Source organism: Ptychodera flava, chromosome 18 (assembly GCF_041260155.1).
Source record: "Ptychodera flava strain L36383 chromosome 18, AS_Pfla_20210202, whole genome shotgun sequence".
NCBI classification, from domain to species: Eukaryota; Metazoa; Hemichordata; class Enteropneusta; family Ptychoderidae; genus Ptychodera; species Ptychodera flava.
Genome location: NC_091945.1, coordinates 23,561,374 through 23,583,010, shown reverse-complemented (window position 1 = coordinate 23,583,010; position 21,637 = coordinate 23,561,374). Strand labels below are relative to the sequence as shown.

The 21,637-nt window shown below is 39.2% G+C and overlaps 1 protein-coding gene across 3 annotated transcripts in view; it reads right to left on the bottom strand.

Moving 5' to 3' along the window:
• LOC139117203 (atrial natriuretic peptide receptor 1-like) overlaps window positions 1–21,637 on the bottom strand; it is a 178,859-nt gene that overhangs the window by 88,551 nt on the left and 68,671 nt on the right. Inside the window, exon 1 of one of the 3 annotated variants that reach the window (XR_011548477.1) lies at window positions 17,024–18,186. The exons of 1 other annotated variant lie outside the window; for it this stretch is intronic. Coding sequence is in view for 1 of the 2 variants with exons in the window: in XM_070680102.1 (XP_070536203.1) it covers window positions 17,024–17,717 (694 nt within the window). In the remaining variant the exon portion in view is untranslated. Of the gene's footprint in view, window positions 1–17,023; window positions 18,199–21,637 lie in introns of those variants that run through there. One more of the 3 variants, XM_070680102.1, reaches the window with a different exon arrangement.

Below are 21,637 nucleotides of genomic sequence, written 5' to 3'. Positions count from 1 at the left end.
TTAACCAAAAAGCTTTTAAGCATCGCCGTTTCACATCACCCTAGCGTGTGATGGAAAGGCGATGTATGGCTGATCAAGGGCATGAATCGGCCCTGTGCTACATGTACCTTCTTTAATCCCAGTGCAACGGTTGTCGCGTATACAACAAGACTGATACTTCTACGGTAATTGGATTTACGTAACATGAAAACTTGGAAGTGTACAAGGCATGTGCTCATTGACTTACATAAAAGGAACAAGCGATCTAAAATGGTCATAACGTAAGCGGCTCTCTCTCTCTCTCTCTCTCTCTCTCTCTCTCTCTCTCTCTCTCTCTGTATGTATCCACGCACTAAACCTTCCATAAAAGTCAAGGGCCCGATATGTGCTATTCTGTCATTTGAAAGATCATGTGGGAACATTCTTACTAAACTTAGCCAAAAAAAATGTCAAAGATTTTTGCCAAAGGCAGGCGGGATGAAATGTGCAGATGGTCGCGTAATGGTTTTCTTGCCTTCATTGCAATTGCATTTTTGTACAGTCTTTCATCCCATATCGAAGTGATGTCAGGAGAGTGAGACTCGCTCCTATACCTAGTAGATGAAAATTCTTTTTAGAATCCCCTCGTACCTAAATCCATTTAGCCTCATCTGCTTGTCGCATGGACTTATTATAAGATTGTAGTGAACCATCAATTGATACTGGCGAGCTCGTTTACTGAGGAGCACACATCATGGAAGATTATTTATGCATACGCAGGGTGTTATTAACTCCTTCGATCAGGGACAATGAAGTTTCTTTCTGAGCCACTCATGCTTTGTAATTGAGAGCAAGGAAGGCGCCAAAATGATGTTTCTCGGATGTGTCAGCACACATCTCGTCGGAATCAGAAGTCACCAGGTCGCGTCGCCGATGTAGGTATTCTTTCACCTGCACTACGTGTGAAAGATGCCCAGTAAGTGCAAAGGCACCGAGAAATATAAATATTGAGGTATACCTCGCCAGTCACTCGCTGTAAATAAGGGGAGGCAATAACCAATGGCATGCAGCGTTCGGTCTACCCCGGATGTTGACAAAAGTAAAGACCAAAGATGTTACTGTAATATGGATGGTAGATGTTCATGCACATCAAAACGAAAGGTCACGTGTTTCTAGTGTCGAATTCACATGACCTTGAATACCGACATTGAGTTGATATGTATACTCAAAACAAATATATCGGATGTCGTTTACGACGTATATGTTTTCGGAGGTCTGTGGTACAACCGAGGTCAGAGGTCGTCAAGCTTTGATAAACATTGCAGTCCTTTGTTTAAATTTTTGCCCGAAGGGTTCGTGCTATTTTCAGCAGATGAAGGCAGCAGTATGTGATGGGAAAGGCAGCCTTGGCTGCAATACCGATGTTGCTTTGATTGTTTTTTAGTAAACAGTAACAACCACAGTGTGTCAATGCATATGGGAATGCATTGAAAGCATTGGTGCATGTAATATGATTTGCATTAGAATTGAACATAGTTCAGTTAGGAACGTTTTACCGGTTTGAGAAGTACATGTATTTTATTGCATTATTGCAATCGGAGGCACGGTATGGTGGACAAGCAGAACAATGTGTAAACATATATATAGAACAAGACAGACATATAAACAGAACATATATAGAACAGGACATATAGACAACAGAACATATATACACAGTACACAGAAAGAGATCGATTTATGATGAAGAAGTGACACTAATACAAAGGGTTAGACCTTAAAAAGTAGGGGTACAAATATCATGTAATCGACATGCTTTAATTTTGAAATTCGAATCTTTGAAGTCTGTCAGTAAACTCGCAAAAGGTCATGCAATGCGGAATCGGACATCACTCTGAGCAGATAAATCTGTTAAAAGTTCCGGCGTTTTGGGTCTATGCTATGAGGGGTGTTTATTTTAATAGGCCTTAAGCCATTTATGGCACCCTGTTTTCCTTCTTGGAAACCGACAAGCATATATCAGCTCGGTAACTTTCCGAATTATAGACAATTAGGAGTTTACTATGTATAGTAATTTTTCATTAACCGCCGCTTTAACCTCTGCTATGACCTCGGCATAGGCTGTTGCTAAGCAACAAAGTGGGAAAAGGCCATCCTGTTAAAAAACCCGATCGCCCGTTCACTTCTAACACAAAATTAACTTAATTTTGTTTTTTATTCCTATGGTTGGGATTATTCATTCTCAGAAGTTTACAGTATAGTATAGTAGTAGGTGCATATTTAGTGTTTTTAACGTACGTCACTAAAATTGTGCCAAGATTTAATATAGCGTGCACTGTTTAGCATCCCTTTGCAATCCCTCTTCCCCGCAATCCTATAAACTTACAAGATTTGTGCCCAAGCTATGTAAGATCACATAAACAAAAGTGAGTTCTGTATTAAAGGCACATAAGCTGCGAATTTCGGCATTATTTTCATGATTTTATATTTAGATAAAAATAAGTTCATAGAAATGTTCTTACCTAGAGATGTTTACTCGGGTATAATTATCCACTAAGTGGGACTGCATGGGCAAATAATAAACGGGTGCTTGCCGCACCTAAATATGGCCGCCTCCATACAACTACATGATAAACAGCGTAAATGGTGCGTGTACTCATTTGAATCTTTACAAATACAACATGATGCAACCCATTGAAAGGATGGGAAAGGGATTTACTCCACTTTGACAAAAAATTCTCTGTTTTTCACATAACCTGGCAAGATTTTGAAAATGGCGGGAAATTTAAAATGAACAATAATCTGTTCAATTTCTTGCCTATTCTGTCAGAAGCAAATGTTGTTCTGCAGGCATAGTTAATTGACTATGTCGTTCAATTTGCAGTTTGCAATGAATGTCTGAGGAAATTGTAGGTACCTTTACGTTGGACAAATTTCGCAGAGTTACAGCTCATGTGCCTTTAACACAGTGTTAAACGTTGCAAAAAGTTGCGGCACTAGTTTGCATCTTTTTGCGCTGGTATAACCGTAATCGTTCGACTGGAAATGTCATACTGTTTGGTTTGGATGCTTCTGCCTCCGTCGTGTCTTGGTTAGTTTTTTGAGTTAAAGTATTCATCAGGACAAAGGTACTGAGAGGACCATGGGGCAGAAGACGACACAGCGTGTCTCCCACAGTATAAATACCGTACTGATCATGCGAATGATTGAAAAAAAGACAAAACAGTGTTGCAAAATCTTGAATCGTGTCACTCACAACCTTTCGGAGAAAGTACCCGCAGTGCTGTATGTCCGATAAACCTTTCAATATATTCTTCTTGAAATACACTAACTTAGGCAATATTATACAATGGTATGCAGTACGCTGTATATTTTCTATACAGTGCTATATTCTATTCAGACTCATATGATTAGTATGTTAACGTATTTAGCCTTAATATTTGATGAGGATATTGTTGAATCACGTGACCGACAGTGCGAAGTAAAGATGGTCCATCCGTGAATTTTTGCTCCTGGCAATGGAATTACTTCGTGGCGTGAAACAACACTTTTTGCATTGTATCTCAAAGTCATCCAGTTTTAGAGAAAAAGAAGCATGATAACTGATTTGCAAATACTGGTTGCGGTTGTCAAGCGTTGTCAGTGAAAAATAGATATGTCGATGGCATGACGTTTTGACGCGTTGAGCGAGCAGCCAGGCGGTCGCATGGCAACCGTGTACGTGTAGAAAAACCAGAATCTGTCATCTTACAAGAGAGTCTTTCGAAATGAACATTTCCGTGTGTTATAAGGGTCCATTTGGTGTTCGTAACTCTTCTATGTGAAGCACTGTACAAAATGCGTGATTATATGTCGTCAAAAGGCAATATGCATATAACAAGCAGAATTCAGTTTCAGGTAGAATGCGCCTCAGGGACAAATATTCGGACTCTCAAATTTTTATTGAGCTTTTTCCCTACCACTTGTGGTGGCTTATTTTGAAGCTCTTGGCGTAAATAAAGTTTTCACCCGTTTACTTTTTGTGTAAATCGCAAATCTAATATTCCTCATAGAGTTCACACAGGGTTTAGTTGGCGGAAATTTTGAATTTCAAGAATTTCACGTGTCGGTAAATATTGGGTAATGTGTTTCTCAGTAACGAATATTGAACGATGATCCCTAAATTTTATTCTTGATTTCGAAAGGGAATGGTTTGAAGTTTCCTCACAGAAACTTTAAGCAAAAGCTTATAAGGCTTTCAATTTCGAGGGGCGAACTTCCTTAACTTAATATAAAACTAACAAGACCGAATCTTTTACTAACGTACACTCATCATACACGAACAATGACATACATGCATCTGAGAGAGACACACAGAAATAGACAGACAGACAGACAGACAGGCAGGCAGGCAGGCAGGCAGACAGGTAGATCGACAGAGACTGACAGACAGACAGACGGACAGACGGACGAACGGACAGACAGACAGACAGACAGACAGACAGACAGACATATAGACAAGCAGACACACAGACGGTCAGTCAGACAGACAGATCTACCCACTTTCGTTTTGTACCACAAATTAAGAAGAGGTATTATTTTGCGTGATCCTGCAGTGGCAATTCACAAGTCGACTCAAGAATACAGTGGAAAATTGTCTCATTGCCCGGAACGATTTTCTGAGAAGCGAGTCTGTCAATGGATTGAACTCTCCCGGCATAGAACTGTCTGAAATAAATCACGATTTGATTGAATTAATGCAATTTAATAACAGGAGTTTTGGGTATTAGTAATGGCGACAAATTTGTGTGTGTGTGTGTGTGTGAGAGAGAGACAGACAGACAGACAGATAGACAGACAGACAGAGACAGACAGAGACAGAGGGGGATTTTTATGAGGAATGCTTATCCAAAGCAACTGTGGCTGTTTTATGTCTATGATTTTAGTACCGTGGCAACGATCGTGTTGCACAGGGCGCAAGTCAAAAGTCTGTTTTTTCGATCCGCCGCGGACTTACAGAATACGTGAGAAGGCATATAAATCATATAAATGGCAACGTGCCCGAATACTGTAAGCCGTGCTTGGATAAACAATGGCATCTGAAAACTTCCCCCGATTCTGATTTGCACAATGCGATTATGACTGACCGATGCGGTCATGACCTTATTTCCGTTGGTGTCAGATTTTTTTCTAATCTTGTCAGACAATCATCTCTCTTCGCGATCCCAGCATTCTTTTGGTATTCGACCGATCTTGAAATGTAATCATTGAGTTTTCGACGTGCACGCTGTCAGCGCATTCGTTGGCTTTGTCGACTTCAGTCAATTTGGTCTTCGGTAGAGGCACTTGACTCCCTCTGGCAGGCCATTAGGCTGATTTTCACCGCCAATTTGGACTGATGCGAGCTAGCCACGATATCTAAGCGCTTTGATTTTGATTCAACGCGACGGGTAGCAATCGAATTGAGCTCGGGAAGATTACAACATCCACATTAGCTTGAGCTGGGGATTAAGCCTATAGTATTGGGATTTATACTCGTTACTAACCAAAACAACAGCGGAAACAGATCGCTGCCACGTTATAAATAATTGACATAATCTTACTTGGCCTAACTGAAATTATTTTTCGATAATATTTGCATTTGATTATTGGCTTTATACTAAATTTGATTTACATAAAGGCAACATACGTACATACATACATACATACATACATACATACATACATACATACATACATACATACATACATACATACATACATACATACATACATACATACATAAGCTTACATGCATGCATACACATATATATGTATATATATATATATATATATACACACATATTGTGTTGATATTATATATATAGATATATAAATATATATATATATATATATATATATAGAGAGAGAGAGAGAGAGAGAGAGAGAGAGAGAGGGGCATATATATATATATATATATATATATATATATATATATATATATATATATATATATATATATATATATCAATAGAACTACCTTAAATTCGACCAAATGTATTGTAATTGGGAACAGACAGTATAAGTTGTCTTTGATCTATTGTTACGGTTTCGTCTCATCACAGAGAAAGTGTTGCCTAGCAACAGCAACATGGGCTCTTGGATGAATGCGGCTGTGCAAGTTGTTAGCTCCTCTTGACAGACAAACCACGGGCCCGGAGTCATGCTATCACCACGTCTTCATATATACACAGAATTCGTCAGGGGGAAGTCATTATCTGGAAATCTTTGCCGACATGTTCCTCTTCCTTGACATATGTAACCAACAACCTGCGCTGACATTTAGTATCAAGGGATAAATCGTACATAACCATTTGAAATGGACTTTTATATACAATATACCGACATGTATATATGGTCTCGGGTCAGATGTCACTTTGAAAATAAATTGTATTTATGGCTAACGTAATTATTTACTGATTGTTCACGATATGACAACACAGATGTGGGATTGAGCTCGTTGAACCTCGTTTCTTCTGTGAAATGTCATCTGCCGATTATAGTTTTCTGCTCGCGTAAGGTCAGTTGCAGGTTTCGCAACGCTTGCAAGAACTCATGATCCCCCACAGACATCGCAACCTCTGCCTGCGATTTCAGCGGAAAGTAGGATGTTTGAAATACATGTTTAGTATAGATGAAGTGTCAGCCATATCTTAAGACATTGACTTTGACACCCATGATAATTTTGCAATTACTTTACATTTTAAACTGCTGTCCTTTCATCGGTTTTATTACTCAAATGGGGGCAGAGGGCTTTTGCTTCTGTTCTTATGCCTTTTTCTGCAGAGTAACTTTTAGCTGTTAGCGACTTTGTTACTGTGAAGTTGATGTAAATGTATCTTTACGGTCGCGAAGAAACGTCCGATCTTTTGGTTGTGCCATGCTTGGTTTCATTGTCAGCAGTAACCATTGTTGCTTGTGCTATTTGTTGATTAGCATATGAAGATACATGAATCACTGATGATCACAGCCACATGAATCACTGATGCTCAATTTAATCATGAAAAAATTCACAGAGATTCATCGAAGTTGATTCATCTTCTTTGAAAGAATCGTCTCGTCGCTGACGTTTCTAACTATGCAAATTATTCCAAGCGGCGCCAAAGACGCTCGCCGTGGCAAAATTACTGACAATGTCTTGTCCTGTCTTGACAGTTGATAGTTGTGCAAATTATTCTTCGCAGCGCCACGGCAAAACTGACAAGACACGAGTTATTGAAAGACGATGACACATGTAATTCTCATCAAATTTGCTTCAATACAAAAACTTATGTATTCGTGACTGAAAAACTCGGGAACAATGTAAGGAATTCTTAATACATTACATTTGAAGGCAAATGAAAAAAATAACGCTACCCTGCATTTGCATAAACATATTTATTCCTGTCATACCCTATTAAAGTAACTATGGCGCACTCTTCATATTTCCCCTTCAATCAAGCAATGTGCAGTGCAAATTAGCCGTAAGCTTGTTGAGCCACATTCATCAGTGTACTGCTGAGAAACAAATGCCACAAACAAAGCTGTTCAACATGTAACCTAATACAATTCCAGCGCATGTGGAAGACGAAAATAGCATATTTGTCAAAGTTAATGTACTTCGCGATCACGTGTTGAGTGATGAGAATACATAGTTTACTTATTGCATCTCAATAACGGCCTTTCCAATTTTTCTGTGTTATGTTTCTCTTCGGCTGTTTTTAATCCATTTTACCCTCAAAGATGGTTGAAGAGTAAAACTTGGGAATGGGTCAATATTCAGGGATGAATTCAATAAAACCATTGTTTTCTGTTTATAATGTGTCCTTTACTTCGTCTCAGTGCCTGCTCATACTGGGCGAAACCCCTCCCGCAGATTAAGTGCTCTGTCTTCACGTTGGCGGAAGGAGATTCGCGTGTGCATTTTCAAAATACCCTGTTTGTGACAAGGCAAAGTTTATGGCAATTAGCTGAGCTGAAATAAATCGCTTTTTTTCTGAACTAAAGTTCGATGCTGGTGGTAGCGTTGAAGAGAAATAATGTATCTCATTGCGATTGAAAAATGATGAACGGTAAATTCTCATCTGTATGTCTGCCTTTTTATCTGGTCTGGTATGTCTGTCCGTCTGTCTGTCTGTCAACTGAGACACCATCTCTCTCTCTCTCTCTCTCTCTCTCTCTCTCTCTCTCTCTCTCTCTCTCTCTCTCTCTCTCTCTCTCTCTCTCTCTCTCTCTCGTAATATTCATACTGTTTTTTATGATAGGGCCCAATCTTGTCCTGGCCCTGGTCCAATGTATCATTTGCTTGTACACAAAGCGATTCTTTTTTTAAACAGGGCATATATGGCTAGAGTATTGATTCCGAAAATGTATGAGTTCGGAACCAAAGACCGTTGATTTATGGCGCTGTATACACCATTTACCGGTAATTATCTTGTAAGTGATTATTGTAGCGTCCATCAAACGATAACACCAGATACTTTGGGTTAGGTACGGTGTCAAAGTGTTCCAAAATCCTCCTCGCAGAGAGTAATCCATTGTTTCGACGACCACCAACATGGTTGAGGACCATATTCGAGAGTTGCTTTTTTTCCCATTCGCAGTGCCTTTTTTACCAGATCAGGTTCCTCGGTCATTACGGCCATGAAACAACGGGTCTGGATATCTCGAACTTTGGACGCACTCGTATGACATATTTTGGTTCTACTTCAAAATACTTAAATATAGCAAGTGGTCCCTGGATTTGGAAGCTAGCACTCGCACTTTTTGTAGGCTGTACAAGCTACAGTAACAATTCACAAACGAGATCCGCCATTTTAAAGAAGAATGACTTTTCATAGAACAAAGGAGAGAGCAAAAGAATTACTCCATCGACTGTTTAATCTGAATCAATTAGACAGAAATGACTCCAAATACTATGTTTTATTAAGATCAATAAACATTAACGGGCTATGATGTTATCGGTGAACATTACTGTTTTTTCAAGATATTCATGTCGTTTGCGATATGTCAATTGCTCCGATCGCTGTTCATTTCATTTGTAGTTTGAAGTTCAATGCAGGGCTGGAAAACAATTGAAATTGACACCAAAAGACACTGTATACAGAGATACTGTGTACTTCCATGTGTTCCTTGAAATTTACGATTGAGAATTACATTTCGATTATCTGAGTGTTTGAGCCCTCCGCTTCGGGTTTTTTCCAATTTTAAGCGAAAAGATAGATTGCCATCATTCTCGTCAAGGTCGTTTTCAGTTTATCTATTGCTCTCCCCCCTCGCCCCCGCCGGAAAAATCACTCCAGCTTCCGGTAAAGAGCAGAGCGATCTTCCCCGTGTAAAATTTCCCCATGTAAAATGAACTTTCCCAGCACCCGTGTGACCGCATTAGCTAAATAGCTAGTGTCAGTTACATGTATGCTTGAATACACGAGGATCTTACGTGCTTTTATTGACGACTACTCTGAGAGTTTCTTGTTGCGAACTTCAAAAGACAGGGTATGTAAGTTGTGTTTGTAAGCGTTTGGGGAATGTAATCTTCTGAATCGTAACTAATCTCTAAACTGCACAGACATGAGACATGAGACCACCAGCCGAATGGAAACTTTTGGCGGCAATTTATTTGCAATACATGCCTTTCATCCTCTTTTGTCATATCCGGTCGAAAGGTGCCATCTAATATCCACAGCTTTGGCACCAATCAAATACTTATTTGCTAAGAATGATTTCTGCGAGTATAAACTGTCTGCACTTGTCGCAATTTATCAACATTCCGTATTGGAAATAGCTGCGGCACTCGACCAGCCTGAAGATAAAAGTGCCATGCAAGTTTCTTCGACATTATAGGCAGAGCTATAAATTAAGAGCAACGGCAACAACCGTTTCTTTGGGGTAGATCAGGGCTCAGCACATAAAAATTTAATGAGTATTTACTGTGTAAGGCGCAATAAATATTACCAGACACAGTAGTAACATTAGATTTTTGACATTCAGAGGAATCTCATGGCTATGGGATGTCCGTTTGATTTTCGCCGTGAAATTACCTTGCTTTGGCGGCAAACGCTGTCATCATTTTACCCGGATTTTTTCACCGGGAAATAGCATGCATTGGGCACAGAGCGGACATCGAAATGTGCTATGTCCATCGTGGCAACAAAACTGCCAATCAATCAATCCCGTATGACAGCGGATAGATTACCTATTGTGTTTGGTTCATCGCTGCAGCTGAACTTTAGAACGATGAATATTCTTCTATAAACAAACCAATCTAGTGCTTAGTGTTAATGAGCTGCTTGGAAGGTCCAGTAACAGTCGCCATCTGCCATTAATAATAGATAAACAGAATGGCAAACATCAAATGGTTGGTCCATGTTTCTATCAACTTGTGCAATTCCAAACGTTTCAGTGTTTTCGTAAAAAAAGCAGTCAACTATTTCTTTTCGCCAGAATGCCATCAAGTAGCCACTTATAGAATCTCTGAGCGCCTGTCCAGCATTCGGTATTCATTGAAAAATATTCTATTCGTAATTGCATGCGACATGTCGTAAAAACACCTCACAAATTGTTAATGTTGCAACGAAAAGATGATGGCTACGAAACGTTAGATGTCGAGGTTTATTTTTGTCTTTTTTCGGCTTTCTTACTTTATGAAAACTTCAGATTTCATAGTCTTGCTGTCAAGTTATATCCTGATAGTCAATTCACATTTTACATTAAACATTGATAGGAGTGACAATGCCTCATTTACACCTTTTAAGGGTAAAGGGCTTAAAAAACTATTTGAGCGTTGCTTGATGATTTTCCCTTCAACACTCTTAGACTCTCGGTACGGTGTAAAGATTCCTCATCTGAGATAGCGCTTACGTCAGCAAACCATTTACTGATGCTAGTGAAGTGCAGTCACGTGCAGTCTTCGCTGGAAGCGAAATCATCCATCGATAGTTGTGTTTCGGATCAACGGATAGTGGTACTTGTGCAGCATCGTTGGGATTGATGTTCCACCGTATTATGATGCTCTATCCCATTAGGGTGAATGCAATGCAGCTCAGTAAATTGAGCGTACTTTGAGCAAGGTTTCCTATTCGCTTAAAATTATGAACAACACATCCTGACCATGCGCAAAATTGTATATCTTGAAACATAGGAACCTTGTACACCAAAGTCAGCGGAGAGATACAGCCCATGATTCTGTGTAAAATATCTACTTCACACCGTTTGTTTGAATTAAAGGGATGCAGTCGTCGGAACTGCGCTGAAGGTCGTATGGAGCCCATACGACGAATGGAAACACTGTATCCCAGGTACGATGGTGATTGATGAAAGTTAAAACATGTCTGCCATAATCTACATCGTATAATTTAAATGTTGCAGCTATGATGATTAGGTGCATATAGATACCGTGTATACGAAATACATTGTAAACAAGAAACTCGCACAGGCGCAGTTCCGACGACCGTTTCCCTTTAATATTGATACATGCGGTACATGGTAACATGATCTTTGAACAAAGGTTTGAAAACATTGAAGAAATGAGAGCCGACGATATCCACAAGGTCAATGTTATATCGGTACAGATGTTAAGAAAATCTAATAAGGGTCAACTGCGACTGCTTTTAGATTTGCTCACTTTCTGTCGCTATCGCTGCCACTCAATTTTATAATAATAAGAGCCAAGATGCACTCAGTGTTGGCTACATCTTTCTCAAATTGGCTTACTTTTTTATGTTATGGTAATTGAAGTTTTCGCTGAATACCTCACGTTCAAAAATTTTAAATCCCAGCACCTGCAAAGCACTTTCGTAATGTTTCTTGACTTTGAATTTTTTTCAAAATTCGGATGATATCAACTGCAGCGCAAATAAAAATCGGACCTTCATATATCATGTTTCGTTCAAAAACGAGATAGCTACATATTGGAGTCAGCGGATCGATGATGCTGCTGCTATCTCCTCTTTTGACATTTTGAAGCAATTATTACTTCGCAAAAGGTAGATTGCATTTTGTTTGCAGGATTTTCTATAAATCAATATTTAATACACTGTCTTCGGGCATAAAACGAGATGTGAACCGTGTAGGCCTGCCGACAATATTCGCTGCGCTGCGTTGAGACTCTATTAGAGAGACAAGCACTCTCTCATAACAAATTTATATATTCGAATTAAGTTCAGCAGCGGAGTCGTTCTAATGCAACCGCGTTTTAAAATATGGCTACAGTGTGAAAATTGTGTTCATCAAAATTCACCATTCGGAAGATAGACAAGGAGATGGGGGACTCTCTCGAGACTTACTGTTGAGTATAAGTAAACAGACGAGATAGATAGATTCTATTGGCAATGTTTGGCAATGTTTTTAGCATATCTGCCATACATTAAATGCAATCAGATCTGCTTTAACGATGGAAAAGCACAATGTATCGGAATATAATCTCGCCATTATTAACTAGCTTAGGCAGATCTCTATCGGTCCACTATCGGCAGTCGTAAATGGCTATGAAGTGAATCTGGGCACAGGTGATCCATCGACGGTATATCTTCCAGAAGTGCTTTTCAGCAGCTCCGGGGCAAAGGCAGAGATAAGGGAAGATGGATTTCCCGGAAAGGGGAATACTTCGATAAGTGTATCTGACAGAAGAGTGAAATGATAACTGCGGTCTTATCTCGCATATTCATCTCACCGATATGTTTCTCATTGTTCGCGGCTTCTTCACTTGAACCCTGTACTTGTGATTTGCCTTTTAAGTCTAAGAGTGAATTCCCCATACAGGGATTGAATAACCAACACAATCTGTCATGCACAGAGAGAATAGTTCCAAGAAAAAAGAAATTTTAAAACATAATGGATGGATGATTTTCTGTCCACAAAAATGAAAATAAATGAATTTATTGGGTTTTCAAGCATATAACGGATATTATCGGTCCACAAACTCATATGAATTTCAAAGGTAATCTAAAATACTTTATGCGAGTACAAATTGATTGTGTACAATCGATCTAATGTAACATGGGAGGAAAACAAGTGCTGTCAAAAGTTCTCTAATAAGTACAAAAGAGCTGTCGCGTGGACACGATCAAAAGCTATGATCTCATAAGTCAAAAAATAAGAATGATTGATGAAAGAAACCACACTTTGATCGGAAATATATTATGTTTGCTTTTGCGCACTTATTACCTAAACCATGCTAACTCCTCGCTCTCCATCAATTTAAGTAAAATTTCATCTTTCCAAGAGATAGCATCGACACAGACAAACGATATTGGCCACAGATGTCCGTCGTAAAAGCAATCTAAACCTCAGTTTATGTTCGTTGAAATAGTCAAACGTATTCAGATTATCCGAGATTATCGTATGTATGTATGTATGTATGTATGTATGTATGTATGTATGTATGTATGTATGTATGTATGTATGTATGTATGTATGTATGTATGTATGTATGTATGTATGTATGTATGTATGTATGTATGTATGTATGTATGTATGTATGTATGTACGTACGTATGTACGTATGTACGTATGTATGTATGTATGTATGTACGTATGTACGTATGTACGTATGTATGTATGTATGTATGTATGTATGTATGTATGTATGTATGTATGTATGTATGTATGTAGTATGTATATGACTATTTATCAATCTGCCTGTTATGCCTATCAATATCTGTCTCTATGCCGGGCCGTGAATCCGTCTAAATGTCCACGTATATACCTGTATTTTATGTAGCGTTCTCTATTGTGATACGGAAGATAAGCAAATGAAACTTTCTCACTTTTAAGTGAACACAATATCGTCTTGGCAGATCGTGTTCTGGATACTTAATATAAGGGTTCCGTTCAGCAACCTGCTGTTTGAAAACAGTATAGACAACGACATGTTTCTGAGTATTTCATGTATGCCCTTCATTGCATCAGTAGGAGAATCTGCAAGTGATATAACTCGGGGGGAATTCCTCTGGATGCATTGTCCTGGAGCGTCGGCGACAGCTGGCATTTTATGTAATCACAATCTGGTATGTGCATTACCTTGTAAATTCGCGTAACGCGAATACCCGGCACATAGGACACCCGATGGACTTCCATCCACACATAAATCAAAATGCTAAAGTGTGAACGAAGGGATATTGCATCCGGCAAAATGCTTGAGTGACTTTGCCATGTCGACAGCTGTGACTTCGTGTCAGTCGTGGTGTTCAGGGAACTAGATCTTATCCCTGCAGCTCTCGAGAATGCCTGATGCCACGAAGTCGAAGGTTGAGCAAGACGAATATTTCCAACGGAATTTTCCAAATGTTTTGCGTCATTCGACGCTTTAAATGAATCACATGTCGAAGATGGAAGATTTAATTTCCAGATGCCCACATTGCTAACAACGTGTTCACTTAACTTTTACAAATATTCTTAGCCTTAAACTATCTTCGGTGCAACTTTATGTGCCGAGTATCGTTCCGAAGAATGCGGTCGGCGGTCAACCCTGGGTGACCTCCACTGTGCCTATGGTCTCCAATAAAATGACATTCCTGATTGGACTTAAGATGGCCATGGTTGATAGCATGTGACATGAAGTAGGGACATTCTGATAGGTAGGGACCAACTTAAGACATCTCGATGCGATTAAGCCGATCAACATGATTAGCGAGACTACACTGTGAAAGTCTTAAAGTCGTCCCAAGACATACATGCAGTCGCAGCGTATTACATCCCCCTGCGATTAAGGCTTGTATTTTCCTTATGCTGCATGCAATCAGGACTACCCTTCTTCACCAAAATGATTAAAGCCGAAAATCACGGCTCCTCTCCGAATCATTTTGAAATCCAGATACAAATTTTCCGTTCTGTCAGACTAAATAGAGCATCCTGACATTCAACAAGTGTTCTCGGCATGTGCTGAGGAAATTTGTTCTCCCATGCTGCTGATAAATCTCTCTCGAATGTGAAGCTTGCCACAGGAAGATTCGTAATTATCACGTACAGACCTATAGCGAAAAACAACGAGGGTGTTTTTATTCAACAGAAAAATTTCACTGTCACTCGTGGCTATTTTTCCCATACTCTCAGGTAGGCTATTACAGCTTCCATTTCAATCCCATCTCACTTACGCCAGATATGCAGTCGTTCTGATGTTAGAAGATACTCAATTTTGTCACGTGATCCGAGCAACTCTTCACATGTGTTTTGTAAAGTGTCTTGAAGTACCGATTTTGATGTGCGTACCATGATGGAAAAGCGAAGGAGCGGCTCGAAATCGAGACTGACCCGCGCCAAGTCAGACAATTACGGCAGCGATCTCACAAGGAAACGAGAAGCGACGGCGCATCCTTCCGATAAGAGCTTCGAATGACGTCGGCAGGTTTTCCTTTAATCTTCAACTGCCCCGAAAAACATTCTTTCCTTTCAGTGCTTTTTTTCCCTTCATACTAAACCAGGTTACACACATTTTTAAGAATGTGATATGGACATACCAGCTGACATGTGGTAATTACTCACGACGCCCTGGGTCTTCGCGTTTCCTCATCATTAGTACCGTCTTTACATAAAAAATGCATCCGTACAGTAACCTAGGCTTGTTATAATACGATCAATATCATCCGTCTATAGGTGTATATTTCTATGCCTTAGTCTGTTTCCATATATATATATATATATATATATATAATATATATATATATATATATATATATATATATATATATATATATATATATATATATATATATACTATATATATAATATGTGTATATATATATTTATATAGTTTTGGGTGCAAAAAAATACTAAAAGCAAAGGACAAATTAAGGGGAATGAAATTATAGCACTCTGCGCGAAAAGTACAGTAAGTTGCAGTATCTATGTACAGATAAGAGATGATTACCATTAGAAAAGTCATGTTAAAACCGAGTAAATTGAATTGATATTTCTGAAATTCGTTCGTTTATTTCTGAGCCATTTCCTTGTATCGCAGGATGGATTTTTAAGATTTTATATTATGTTTAATTCGTGGTATATAATCAAATTGAGCCTCGGCGACCGATTGGTTTGTACATTCTAGACGGCTTGTACCTATATTACATTACTATGACACTACTACAATGACTCCAAACATAATGGACACTTAATACTCCCATGCAAATGCCGTTGATTCTAAGAATACCTAAGTAAAGCGTTACCATGGTAACGTATTAGATATAAAAATAACAACAACAATAAGATAAGTTGTTGGAAGAGAGACCATGTATGGAAAAAAGCAAGATATTTGATTTCGCATCACTAAGATGTACATCTTTCGATCACGTTTGTGAAAAAGAAACTAGGCAATATTTGTATCAACGTCTAATTTGGAATGTAGTAAACCTACGACCTGGACGAGTCAGGAGTAACCTTAAAATGGGACAAAAACTGTATCTATCAAACACTTCCGATGAGGACTGAAGAAGAGAATGTATCGATTAATTTCCCTGAAAACTGTCAGTTTAATTGTAATGTCGCATGGAATTTTGAAATCCGTCAGGGAATATCGAGTCTTGCGAGCGTTGTATCATAAGGGTTACTAACAACGAGCTTCATAATTAAGTGTGTCCCGAAACACAGCGTGAATGCTCTGCGGTCTCGTCTCCCTTACATTGACTGGTGTCATGCGTAATTAGAGGATACTATCGAACCGCTCCAAAAGTCTCATCTATCTCGTCGGTGTTATGTGGCACGTTTCCCGGCCAATCGACGAGTGTATACCTCACCCGCGTGCACTCGACGAAATGTCGACGCTTTTCGTAATGAGATCACCCCGTGACTAGCAGGCATTAATCGAAACGGAGATGATTATTTTTGTCAGGAAAAATGAGAACGTCGTCGGAAGCCATTCAAATAAAGGCACGTAGATGGCTTGTCGTTATGTAGAGGCGATGGCTTAAATAACAGTGTTGCTACCTATGTAGTATTTGCAAAGCTACCGAAAAAACACTCCCAAGACATGTCGATTTAGCATTTAGCGTTTCTTAATATTTTACCTCATTCTCGCCAGCGCACTGACATTCTGTGCACACTACATACTACATTCCTATAATATCCATGGCGTACTTACTGCGAGTGACCAATGCGACCTCTCGAAGTATTTTCAAGAATTTATCCTCATAGGACGGATCGTGATACGAGTTATACTCCTTCAACATCAAGGTCACGTTGTTGTCGCTGAACGTTTGTTCAAGGCCCTGTGCAGGTTGTCTCAACAGACCATGCATGTCCACTATCATACCTATGCGTTTCCAGCCGAAGTTGTGGGCGATGGCCAGCCCAAAGCCGCCGAGCTTAACAAAAGGTCCGAAAAGACGCACCATCGTTGTGTAGTCCCATTGCTTGTCCATAAACTTTGTCTCCGAACAAATATCGCAAATATAGGTGATGTTCCAATAGGAGGCTAGCTTACCGACTGGAGTGGCATCTTCTGAACACCCAGGCCCGATGAACGCACTGTAGTTATTGGACCTATGTTTATCTACGATGGTGCCGGCCGTACGGGATCCCCAGCACCAGGTCAGCAATTTTTCAAACGCCAGGGTGTGTCCCGGCAGAAGCGTTGGATCCGCATTCACTTTATCGAGCGCAATGTCGAACGCTACTCCTGTCTTATTCACGACATAGGGCCTGTTAGTTAAGAGGGTCATCGTCAAATGGATCCGAAACTCCGTCTGCTGGGTCAAATCAATGCAGAAATAGAGCATGACTGCAGCGGCCACGATGACCAATTTTGATGGCGAGCCTCTTGTAGCTGGTGCCATTTTTGCGACTTTCCTCCAAGAGACCTCTTCTGTATCTTGCAGGAAAGAACTTTAAACCGCTAGAAATAATAATCCAAGTCCTCTTCTTATGAGCCTGCTTCTTTCAAAAGACGCCGCTGTGTAGACACACAATAAGTGAATATTCCTCTCGAGAATTTAGAGTTTAAAGAAGCAGCTCCTCTCTTTCCTCCGCGTGGTAAAGCTCTCCTGAATACAGACACCTTTTGCACAAATGTAGTGATTCCAACACTCGGCAGAAGGAACTGAAAACTGGATTTTGTCTCTCACTCTTTCCCAGGTGATGTCAACGGCCAGGCGTTTCGAACTGGGCGACAAGTCACCGCACCGCAGAGTGACGTGGACGTTCGAGACAGTCTTCGATGCGACATGTAAAATAAGCTCCCGAAGTCTGAATATATATATATGTACGTCAGTACCCTCCCTCGCTGTTCTGATTTATCACTCCACTGCTGGGCACAATAGATGACTCGCTGCTAGCTCAAATCGAATACAATTACGACGTAGAGCCGGCGTCCAATCATCTCAAGCCTTTGTCTCCGGAGATGTGAACACACTGACAGGCCAGAGTTGGAACGACACTACACAGTCGATTGTTGCGCGAATAAATATTACACCACCGGGAGTCATAATCTAAATGCAGCAGGAGCTCGGTCCGTTTTCCCGGAGGCTGTACTTTCAATGAATCTACAATAGTTCAACATTGCGATAACTTCAAATTCGTCACATACATGTGGCAAATGAAACCACCGTCAAGCAACGACTGCTATATTAACAAATATTGACAACTGTTCTCCGCAAGGACCATTTCAACGCGAATAAAGCCAAAACATGACGGGTGAAGTTCTCTGTCCTAAGGCCAATCTATAACTCTGTCCTCAGGCCAATCTATAAACACCCGCATGACATGATTAACCTGCTACATTCTTTGATAACTGTACAAGTGAAGAAAAGCTAGACTAGACATGATCACCAGAAGACAGTGCAGGCTAGGAGGAATACGTTCAACATTGCATATAGTGTGAGGAATCGAGGTTTGATTTGCGAGCATGGGGGCGCCACAACTTAGAGGCTTAAAGATTCGCATTGGTGAATAAGTGTGTATATATATATATATATATATATATATATATATATATATATATATATATATATATATATATATATATATATATAGAGGCTTAAAGATTCGCATTGGTGAATATATATATATATATATATATATATATATATATATATATATATATATATATATATATATATATATATATATAAGTATACAGATGTCCTCGTGGGAAATTACACTGCTCGATGCTAAGCAGAGCGTTTTAAATAATAACACAAATTACTTCAGGTACAAAGTAATGAAATATGTTACTTAAATTTTATGTATCCTGCAATCTTCAAACAAAAGTGAAAGTACATCCCGATAATACATGTATAAGATTGTCGAGTTATGCTGTTTATTCTTTTTGAACAGACTATTTTTGCCGTTGTGTGTGGAGACGCCATGCAAGAATATATGAAGTGATATGGTATGATATGATATGACGTGGTTTGGCATGATAGGAGATGATATGATATGATATTATGATATGATGCAATATGGTATGGTATGGCAGACTTTGTGATCATACATGGTGTTATGATGTGATAGTTCTTGTCATATCACAGTATGACGTCACGCATAATCATTCATATAACTGCATTTCAACTGCATTTCGTCTCAAACGATTTCATGGTGTTAGTAGCCGTGATGTAACAATCTATGGCGTCACATGGCACATCGTGCCATACCAGATGATGTATTGAAGTTATATTAAATAACTTGAAGCTATGTTATGATATTGATGACACGAGATATGATGTCATCGACGCCATAATCTAATCGTAACGCGACCATGACGTGAAATTGTAATACACAATGCAAACTGCAATGAAAGTTAGTTAGTATGAAGCTTCCATACTTCAGAAGAGAGCAAAAATATCAGAAAATGAATAAATTCCATCGGCTTCATTTAGTATTCGGCTGACTTATTTTGAAACTAAAATAGGCTTTTCTTCGTGACCGTGGAATGCAGATGACCACTCAAAATGGCACAGAAGATAAATATGCAAAGTGACTGTCGTATATTTACAAGCATGTGAAGGATAAATTATCCCTATCTGCTCTCCAAGGAATAAATTAACATTTTTTCTAGGATATTTTTGTTTCATGTGATAGGGTAAATTCTCTACTATCGGAGTTGATTTGTTGCGGTGAGAGATCAGACCTCACAACGCTTGTTAACCCTTTGAGCGCCAAAGTCAATTTTTGTCACCTTCATAAAATGTACCCCAGTCAAATTTTTTTCAGAATTTTGCCAAAATTTTGCTAAGAAATTGTAGTCAATAAAATGTGATGTCTGTTTGGTCCAAAATTATCAAAAAATTACAGAAAAATTCATAAAAATTGGTAAAATGCTGCACTAAAATTTTAGAGAAATAAAAGAAAAGATCGAATTTCATTAATGACAAATTGTCAGAAATAAATCACCGAGTTGAGTCATGACAGGTGTGTAGCATGTCTTGACAAAATATTCTCAGAGACCAGGACTACTGTAATGACTTTTAATGATTGAAAAATTAGTCACCCACGGCACATCAACAAGATGGCGCACAATGGATGTTGTTTGCGTTCTGGATCCATGAGCAAGCAGAAGTAACGGAATACAATTTTAAACCAATCAGTCCAAGAGACTCGTGCAGTTCATTTGACATCGTAAATTTACGACTGGATAAATAGAGGAGAACAGAAGAGAAATAAAGAAATATGATAGAATTGGAGGCGTTGTGATGCTATGGTTGGTTTGCTAGCCTTATCACTTTGTGATATCGCTGTTGATTTTCCTTCACTGTCATCGAATCAATGAAGCGATAATGAGCTGCCTTATATGCCACGCCAGGCTCGTAACAACGGAACTCGGTAATCAAAAGACAGTCTGGTCATCGACAGATGCTATCTTGTCTTCCGCTGTCGGTTACACGTCGTGCAAAAACACAAAACAGAGAGAGAGTGCATTCCAGGAACAGTAAAATTATGACGCTTCATTACGAAGCATTCATATGACTACCAGCAAATTGGCCATTTTGAAACTGACTTATTCGTTCTCGGAAATTACCTCTTTTAACTGACTGGGGCGCATGCGCCTTTGAAATGGCATGCCCTTGCAAATCTGTCATTTTAGGGAGTTGTAACCAGTGCGGCACTTTTCAAGAACGGAGGAAGAACATCGAGGGCGAAGGGTCTCTAAATAATAATCTAAAATGAATCGGTACTCACTACTCAATAGATCACTGTCAGACGCCAGATAAAATACACTAGCTGTTTTTTTAAAGATAATGCGTGTATTCAACAGTGTAACTTTGTTCGTGATATAGGGCACAATGTGATTATACCCTTAATGGTTTAGTACGATTGATGATGAGGAAATCACAAACCAGGAGTGAGAACAGGAAATAAAGAAATTTGAGTGCTAGGTCGCTTGATTGCCACGAGTGAATGAAAACCGTAATGAACGGATAACGAAGGGGTCTGCGAGTTTAATTTGTCCACTCAAGAAATCTTGATTAGATTATTCCACACTTTACAACCTTATAAGGAAACTCTAATATAATAAAAGTAGAAGAAGAAGTAAATTATGAGGTAATTGGCCGAAAGTTGTCGCAATATAGGAAGGGTTTTAGTATTTAGGCATGAGGTAACTTCATTGTTTAAGGTCTACTCGATGAGGCGTGGTGACTGTCAAGCGTTTCATCGCAGAACAGGGTTAGTAAATGTCATATGTCTTTTTCGATATTGTCACAAAGTGTATGAAACAAGTGGGTTGAATCAAATGTGGATACTTAAAAAATTCGAAGGA